This window comes from Microtus ochrogaster, chromosome 2 (genome assembly GCF_000317375.1).
Source record: "Microtus ochrogaster isolate Prairie Vole_2 chromosome 2, MicOch1.0, whole genome shotgun sequence".
In the NCBI taxonomy this organism is placed as follows: Eukaryota; Metazoa; Chordata; class Mammalia; order Rodentia; family Cricetidae; genus Microtus; species Microtus ochrogaster.
Window position 1 is genome coordinate 44267076 of NC_022010.1, and position 9407 is coordinate 44276482.

At 51.5% G+C, this 9407-nt stretch overlaps 1 protein-coding gene across 2 annotated transcripts in view; it reads left to right on the plus strand.

The window, feature by feature from the left end:
- Window positions 1-9407, plus strand: part of Mylk (myosin light chain kinase) — a 255864-nt gene that overhangs the window by 216707 nt on the left and 29750 nt on the right. For both annotated transcript variants that reach the window (XM_026788073.1, XM_013351635.2), the window contains 3 exons: window positions 7589-7621; window positions 7728-7821; window positions 9082-9285. In XM_026788073.1, coding sequence (XP_026643874.1) covers window positions 7589-7621; window positions 7728-7821; window positions 9082-9285 — 331 coding nt within the window. The remainder of the gene's footprint in view (window positions 1-7588; window positions 7622-7727; window positions 7822-9081; window positions 9286-9407) is intronic.

Sequence of the window (9407 nt, forward strand, 5' to 3'; positions counted from 1 at the left end):
AAACTTGGGATAAAATCACAGTGTTCACCAAAGCTTTGCAGACAAGAGATGGAGATGATGGGGCTGGCCTGTTGTTAGAAAGCAAACTTGAGAAGCAGTAGAGCTTTGCCACTCAAATATGACTGCAGTGTAGCAGCCTTGTGTGTTCTCAGCCTGGGTATCCCCTGGCTTCCTGAAGCCTCATTTTGGCACAGTTTGCTCCTGAAGGCATTCATATACCATGAACACTTGAGAGGCCTTACGGTTGCTGATGGCCTAGAAGATGAGTCTGGAGTTAGCCAAGTCTCCATGAGCCTCTGCGATCCCAGCCTGGTACAGGGATGGGAGGAGCATGAACTAAATCTCCCTAGGATAGAGTAGACCACTCTTGATGAGTTTGGGGTGAGGGGATTAGAGAGAGATGAGAGGATTCTAAGATGACTCCCTAGTTCCTGGCTTAGATAACCAAGCACACATTCTAGAGATAATTAGAGGATTATTATTTTAAGTCGTGTGACTGATGGTAGCCATTGAGGATCTGTCATATGACAACATCCTCATCTTTACATTCTCCACTCCGATCCTCATAGCCCAGTGACACAGGCACTGCCGCCATTGCCCTCCTCGGACAGAGGGGAAGTAGACGTAGAGGGGTGGAACTTTTGCCCAAGGTCACGGAGCTTGTGAATGGAGTGTATAAACCCAGAGCTGTCTAGCCCGGAGCTTCTTCTCCTTCGGTCAGATTGAGGGAAGAGGTTTGTCGGGCTGCCCCCCCCCCCACTGACTTGGGGAACTTAATAACAAAGAGACTGGGAGATGGTGAGGGTCTTAGTTTCAGACTAGTTTAGTAGAGGTATCTGAGGGATACCTGAAGGAGGAGTCACCACCTTGGGAGGAAGGCTCAAACAAGGGCTATAGATTCAGAAAGCTTTGCTGTTTAATGGACAACGGAATAAAACCAAGTAGGTCACCCAGGGATTAGAAAAGGTCAACACTCGTGCCGTAGTGTAAAAGCCTGTGGGACTAGAAGAAGGGACTGTGAGAAATCTGAGTTCATTGTAGACACGGGGGCGGGCCACAAGTTGCAAATGTATTGCACTAAATGCTAAAGACAAAGAGCGAGGGACTCTGGGTCATTGGAATTGCCTGTTGCTTGGTAGCGATCTTTGCAATAGAAGTCCATAGAATTTGCACAGGGTGGGAAAATGGTTGTTCTGGCAAGGGAATGAGCTGGAGAGAGGCCAGAGTGTGGGGTGTTTGGCTGAGTTTTATGCAAAGAGAAGGACAAGAACACTATGGGTTTAAGACAGAGAAGGTGGAGAACAGAAGGGACAATGCTCTTGGAGAGATATTCAGGGTGTCAAGTAGGCAGCATGGTGGGACACTAAAGGAGACGGGGAGAGACCCATCCTGGAAGCCCCATATAACCCAGGGCATTCTCTGTGTAGCTGTCTTCATGATGACCTCCTGGCTTTCCAAAATTAGGTATAAAACAGCCCTCAACTGAGGGCTCCAAAGGAAGGAAGTAGAAAACACACCAACTTCATACACCATCCAGCCAGCTGCATGCTGGACACTTCTCTTTTAACCCTCGGGATGGACACAGGCAGGGTTCCCTGGATGGCCACAGTTGTCACAGAGGAGGCTGGCCTGGGCCCTGGCTCATGGTAACATTCATAAAGCTCCCATCCACTGTCTGCTTACAAGTGAATGTTGGGGGGAACCGAATAACAAAGCCACCATCTGCTGCCTCTTAACACTCCAACACACCCCATCCTTCTGCACTGGATGACTTAGAGAGCAGGCAGAATAGGTGGAGCAGGAAGCGTTTTCAGGATGTTATTTTGGGAGTGACAGATACAGAGAAAACATGGTCACTGGCTGGACTGGAAGTCACCCAGGCCCTGATGTAGAAACCCGAAGCCACCAGATCCCTAATCAACCCAGGGACCCTGATGGAGGTGTGGCTTGGCTTTCAAGAGGCAAGCTGCAGTGCTCGGGATTATGGGGAATGCCATGCTGGGGGGCAGTGGCCTTGCCCTTGAACTCTTATGTAGCCTCCAGAACCCTCCCACTGCCGCAGACAAACCGAAGTGGGCAATTGCCTGAAATCCAAAGGAAGGGTCCAGGCCACCCAGGGCTTCCAGACAGGAAGCTACTCCCACCCCAGGCTCAGTTGTCTTATCCAAGAGGGAGGAGGAGGGGAAGGACAGTTTGCACAAGCTAGGCCTGAGAGTGGAAGACGGGAGTAAAGGGGTGAAGGAGAGGAGGAAGAGGGAGTGGGAGAAGAGGGTGGGGATGCCCCAAGTCAAAGTTCTCTGTGGATTCCTCAAGGGCTGTGAGTTCTCAGCAAAGATAGCTCTCTCTGGGTAAAGGGGAAATGGCCCTCTGGGAAGCATAGGTGGGGAATGAGTTTGGAAGCAGTAGCAGTCACAGAGGTTGCATCGGTGGAGTAACGGGCTATGAGGGTCTTACTCAAAGCGATACCAATCAGCCCTCACTCCACAAGCCCAGCTTGTGTTGCCCGACTAACCGCTCTTGTCCTGGCAGCTTCTGTCTTCTACTTCCTCTTGATTTTGAGTTCCATCCCTTTTCAACCCATCCCTCACCCTAATTCACCCGTGTGCATCCTGTGTCCCTCCAGTGTTGGGGCTGCTCCCCAGACACTGGGGATCCAGCGGGAGACTAAAAAGGAGGGCTTCCCACCAGCTCCAGGTACCCCCGCCCCCCATGACAGAGCCATCTTTCCTATCCCTGACCTGACAACATCCTGCCCAGTTTCACCGGACCTGCGCAAACAGAGCCCCCTACTTTGATGCCCCAGCTGAGTCTTGGGTTCCACTCCCCACTAATCCCACTCTGCCTTTGAACTCCCTTCCATCCTAGCCCCTGCTCCTAATTTGTTCTATGCTACAGTGTTATTAGCAAAACAGCTGTGGCCAAGGCTGCTTGCCAGTCAGCTCCTTGCACCCAAGGGCAATTGGAACTGCACAGCTAGGCTGAGGCTCTGCAGGGCTCCCAAAAGTGGTACCCAGAGCCAGGTTGCCCTCTAGTGTTCACTGCACACATTGCAGTCCTCTGTAAGGAAAAAGTAAAGAGCTCTGCCGTGGAGACTTGGTGGGACCTGCTTTGTAAGGGCTCCCAAGAGCTTTGCCAGTCTTTTCCTAACGCCATCCATGGTAATGAGGTTCATCTGTCTACAAAAGTATCTCCTAACCCTCTTCCAAATAGCTTTTCCACTGAGCTCTTGAGGCTATGGCTCATTCTAAATAGATTTTTAAAAATTGTGTGCATGGGTGTTCTGTCTCTATATTTGTGCTCCATATGCATGCCTGGTGTCAGAAGAAATCAGAAGAAGGCATCAGATTCCCTGGAATTGGAGGTGGTTGTTAGCCACCACATGGGTGCTGGGAATCAAACCTGGGTCCTCTGAAAGATCAGCCAGTGATCTTAATCCCTGAGCCAGCTCTCCAGCCCACTAAATGACTGAAAAAAAAGATTTAGTTGAGGTCCTCTTTTGTAATTTTATCTCCTTCCTTCTTGGAAAGAGAGAAAACAAGGGCTCTTCTTTGAGATGGCTACCTCTGTTTATGGTCTGGGAGCTCAGCTCACTGAGCCATGATTTCCCTCAACTCGCCCCTCTCCCCTCTGCTCATCTTGCCCCTCTCCCCTCTGCTCATCTTGCCCCTCTCCCCTCTGCTCATCTTGTCCCTCTCCCCTCTGCTCATCTTGCCCCACAACTGGAAAGGAGGCAAGACGAGAAGGCAGACACATGCCAGCATCCCGGGATCTCAGCGAGTACTCCCAGAGGAAAGTTACCCTGAACAGTTCAGAGAGCAACTTAACTCTCTGCGAAGAGGGACTGGTCCCCAACCACATTAGACAAGCTGAGGTGTGAGGGCAGGCGGGCAAGCCAGGAAGCCAACTCTGTGACTGCAGGCAGGGAAAAGGCCAGCTCCAGAACTAAGTCCCTCTCCAAGGCTGGCTGAGGAAAACCCTGCACTAGGTGGCTGGAAAGGCCTCTCCCAAGCAGAGCACAAACCAGTTTTGTAGACACCTGACCAAGAAAGCCTGCCTTTGTTTTCCCGTACTCTGCTGCTTAGAATGCTCTGTAGAACACCGGCAGGATGTAACAGGGGACAAAGAAAATGAAGGGTGTTGATCAAATTAAATTAGAAGAACTCTTTCAGACCGGACAGCACAGGTCAGGGCAATGGGACTTCCTGGTAAGACATGTTGTTTCATCGACTGGAAGACCTGGGTGGGTGACTAGCAGATAGTCAGGACCACTGTCCTTGGATCTCTGCTTCCTTTAGAACTCTGTGTTCTAAAGCATCAATGAACTAGTCCAAGCATCCGCTGACCCCATTATTCCGGGACATCCTAGCATGGCTTCCATATGTCTCCAGTCCTCCTGTGGGAGACATGGCATGGACAATCCCCCAATTTAGTGTTTTCACCCTCGCGTGGGTTCCCAGCCTTTTCTGACTGTCTTACCATGGCGGTCCCTCCCCCTAGCGACTCTGAGCTCTTGTCCAGCTCCACCATAGCCTTCTTACTGCCTGCAGCTAGCCCTGGGAACGATGCCCGAAGCTCTAGGAAGGGCCACAGACCAATCCACCCGTAGTCCCCAGCGCGGTGTTCTGTTGGGCAGAGCCGCTAGCAGAAGTACTGCTCCTGGGGTGGGTTTCACAGCCCTCCCTAGGGCGACACCTCATGGGCAGAATGAGACAGTCCTCCCTGAGCTCTCACCCTTAAGGCCTAGGAGCACTTCCCTTGGGTCACCCTTGTCATGGCTGAGCTGTACAGTGTCACTCCGTGCCAGCTGTGTGGGTTCCGAAGAGTGATCCGTTAGCTCCCGTCCACCACCAACCCTGTCCTTGTCTGCCTTGCGCACTTCGCTTTCCCATGCTGTTCTCTGTGTTGTTCTTCCCAGGCCCCTTGTGTTTAGGTTTCTAAAACTAAACTTCATCCGCAGCATTTTAAGAACTCTAAACAGATCACAGCTTCTGGTTTTATGCTCATAAACTCTCGGAACTCTCTTTTGGCAAGAGGCACTTACCTTCGGTGAGCCTGGGTTAGTTGTCTGTTTAGATCCCCGTGTGTTCTGTCCTCAGTCTAAAGGAGGCGCTTGCTGTGCACAGGCCCGGCTGCACCTGCTCCCTGGCCCTCACCTCCACCTCAGACAAGGACCTTGCAAGCCCCGCAGAGCGCAGCACGCCGGTGCACAGCTCTCCCTACCAGCCATGTCTGCCAGGCTCTCTGTACACTGCTCTCACAAGACACACACCCCACAGGTGCCCCCCGCCAGCCTTGCTCTGGTGTCAGCTTCTGCCAGTCAGCCTTTCCTCCCGCCTTACTTCCACACTCTCACACACACATCTGACACTTATGCACTGATTTTATTTCAAACCTATACACACATTTGCACACACCATACTATCCCTCACACACATATACAAAGGCTCTCAGGAAAATGCACGTGCTTATGCGTTCCTTTGCACATATATTTCACACTTTTACACCAACACTGCCTCCCACACGTGTGTTCACTCTTACGTATATTATGTATTGGCCACACTCACACACCTCCACACTATGCCATGTGCGTGTGGCTACACTTCTACACTAACCTACAGGCATACAGCCAGACACTTGCACACCAACCTACACACAGACAGCCATACACTTCCATGCTATCTCAAACGCACTTCTGCACCATCCCACATACACGGTCACACACCTCCACACTGTCACACACACACACACACACAGTCACATAGTCCCCTGCTATCCTATACAAATGCACTCACAGGCCACCACACTCACACCTCCAGGCCACCCCCACATACACTCCCACATCCCATAATACTCCACACACATGTACTCACCCCATCACACACTTCAAAACTCCTCTATACACATATACTCTCTCACACACAGCCCCACAGATAGTGATGTCACATGTGTGCACACTCACGCACAGCCACACAGATAGTGACATCACAGTTTCTATCCCATGTGTGCACACTCACACACAGCCCCACAGATAGTGATGTCACAGTTTCTGACTATCCCATGTGTGCACACTCACACACAGCCCCACACGGCCACGCCCTCCTCTTACCCATCCTCACACACTTCCACACTGTTCCACATACGCACTCCCTTACTGTCCCCCATTGACACGCTCACACATCCACGTTCTTCTAACACGGTAACAATCATACTGACACGCTTCTGTGCTCCCCCTCTACACTGACCCCTGCATACACTCCTGCTCGTACACATTTCCACACTATCATTGTGCTCGCATCCTTACACACCATCTCGTGTAGACATGCTCACACTCACCGGCACACACACACTCCCATGTGTCCACACTCACACACCCCCCCCTCACACTCACACATTTCCACACTATCATTGTGCTCGCATCCTTACACACCATCTTGTGTAGACATGCTCACACTCACCGGCACACACACACTCCCATGTGTCCACACTCACACACACACCCCTCACACTCACACATTTCCATTTTAATGACCCTGTAATCACTTTGATTTTTGCCTCAGGACACCTCCCTTCATCCATCCATCAGTCACGGTCCCCACGATGGCTGAAGGAGTACAAACCATTACACAACATGCCATATAGTGCTAGCCAGGCCACTCAAAGTCACCTGTACAGCTCCTTTTATGGACAAGGAACCTGGGGTCCAGAAAGGGAAAGATACTCAGCCAAGATCAGGAAGTTATTTGAATGTCGGAGCAGAGGGAACCCTAGGTCTCTGAAGTAGACAAGGTCTGGGGTCTTCTAACCTGTCTCCTCCCTAGCCCTGGCTCCTGGCATATGAATGAGGGCGGCTGGAACGGGTCACTCATGCGCACTTGCTGGCTTCACCTGTGTGCCCTTGTTCACCCTCACTGTCTCCTGTCTTCTGGGAGGCCACTCAAGGGCTCCTTCTGAGAACAAGGCTTTATCACTGTCCTGTGCTACACCACCTTCCTCCCTGTGCCTCCGGCGCCACGCTGGTACCTACCTCATTCTGTGACATATGTAATTGACGCTTACTTCAAGTGTCTCTGTTTTTGCCTATACAAGTAAATTATAAGCTTCAGGGAGGGAGAAGAGACTATGCCTTGTGTTATGTGTGTTATGTCATGTGCCCACATAACTGGCAAGATGCTTGCTATACTGCTAGAATTCAATAACAAATGTTCCACAAATGTATAAACAGACGTAACAATGAAAGTAATTATAGGTTGCTCGCTTCCAGGCCGTGGAAAAGCGGGACTGTCGCAGTGGTGTGTGGGTTCTGAAATACCAAAAAGCCTGGAAGAAATGTCGAAGGGGAGATGTCTGGGGGTCACTGGGTGAGAGGAGGGGATGACAGTTAGACATGGTGGTGGGGTGAGGCTGGGATGAGGAGGCCAGAACTTGCCAGTCTGCATCTGGCTGTTTTTACAGTAAGGACCAGCCCACTTCAGGGGATGCCCATGTGATCCAGGTGCGCTGGCACCTGGTAAAGCCCACAGCATGCCTTGCTCTAGGTGGCCTTCAGTACTAACCACCATGTCCTTTCTGTCCCTCTTTGTCTCTCTAGAGCCAAAGGATGAAGTGGAAGTGTCGGATGACGGTGAGTGAGGGCAGCTGTTTTGGGGACAGGCTCTTGGAATGGAGGGGCTGAGAGGGGGGAATCCGGTGGCTCACGCTCACCCTGACCTGTGCCCCCCCCCCTGCAGACGAAAAGGAACCTGAGGTCGATTATCGGACAGTGACAGTTAACACTGAGCAGAAAGTATCTGATGTGTACGACGTTGAAGAGCGACTAGGATCGTAAGTGGAGTTCCAAATTGCCTCTGGGTCCCAGGGTGAGGGTGGTGCCAGACCCCAGTTCACCCCAGTGTTCTTCCTGTGCTGTCCTAAACCCAGCTTCCTCCCACTGAGTGTCTACACACCAGGAGGGAATGACCCACAAGCCCATCCCTTGCCAGGGCCCCTCTCTGCAGCAACTCCTGTGGTTCTCTACAGACTCCGCTCTGTAGGAGCTTCAGGCCAGGCCTTCTGTGCCTCTGCCCACAGCACAGCCCTCAAACACAAGGACCAGGTCTGAATCAGTTCTCTTTAGCATCCCTTGCATCGGGTATGAAGTAGCTGGGCCTGGCGAGCACTTTCTCTGCAGCTGCGCCAACTCTAGGGTTGCCAAGAATGCCCCGTGAGCCTCACAGTTCTGGATGAACTAGCCCTGTACCGCCATTGACTGAGCCTCACTCCCTAGGACATAAAAGACGCTGCTGCTCACACACCAACAAGCTGTTCATCTCTCCCAGCTCTCAGTCTCTGGAGAAGCATAAGAGTTTAAGTGAATGGTGGGGTGGGTTAGGGGGCAGGTAGCTTAGTTAGTAGAGTGTTTGCCTAACAGGCACAGAGCCTGGATTCCACTCCCAGCAGCACATAAACCAGATGTGATGGTGCACATCCCAGAACTCAGGAGGTGAAGGCAGGAGAATCAGAAGTCTCAAGTCAAGGTCATCATTAGTTTGAAGGATACTCTGGGCTCAGTATCCTTTTTTTAAAAGGAAAAAAAGAGACAATATGGCTCAGTTTTTATTTCTGGTGGTTTGGGGGAACTGAAGACACAGTGTAGGCCTCTTACCAGGTCTGGGGAGGAAGTCATCTGTTGGAATAAGAACTCCCTGTTTCCGGCAGGGGAAGCCGATCCGTCCTACCCTCCAGAGCATCTGTGCTAGAGCAGAGGGAGGACAGACGTTCAGTGGTTCTGGTTTTGGGGGAGGAACTCAGTCTTTCTTCAGGGGTCCCAGCACAGGGAAGGGAAGAAGTCCACCCTTAAGATGAAGTAGGATGTTCTTTATTAGTCAAGAGTATTTTAGGTCTGAGCCCCACACCTGGATCACAACTACTCAGCTATATAGCCGTGGCGAACATGTAAGTGAGCAGGTGTGTGGTTGTGTCCAATAAGTCTCTACTATAAAAAGAGTAAGAAGGCCAGATCTGCCTCATGGGCTGTGGTTTGCCACCCCCAGCTTCGTAGAGAACTCGGCTCAACTTGGCTTTTCTCTTTCCTTTCATTGACAGCGGGAAGTTTGGACAAGTCTTCCGACTTGTGGAAAAGAAAACTGGAAAAATCTGGGCAGGGAAGTTTTTCAAGGCCTATTCCGCCAAGGAGAAAGAGAACATTCGGCAGGAGATCAGCATTATGAACTGCCTCCACCACCCCAAGCTGGTGCAGTGTGTGGATGCCTTTGAGGAAAAGGCCAACATAGTCATGGTTCTGGAAATGTGAGTGGCACTGTAGTCTGAGAGCCCCTACCTGCCCTCCTACCTGCCCCCTACTGCCCTCCTACCTGCCCTCCTACCTGCCCCCTACCTGCCCTCCTACCTGCCCTCCTACCTGCCCCCTA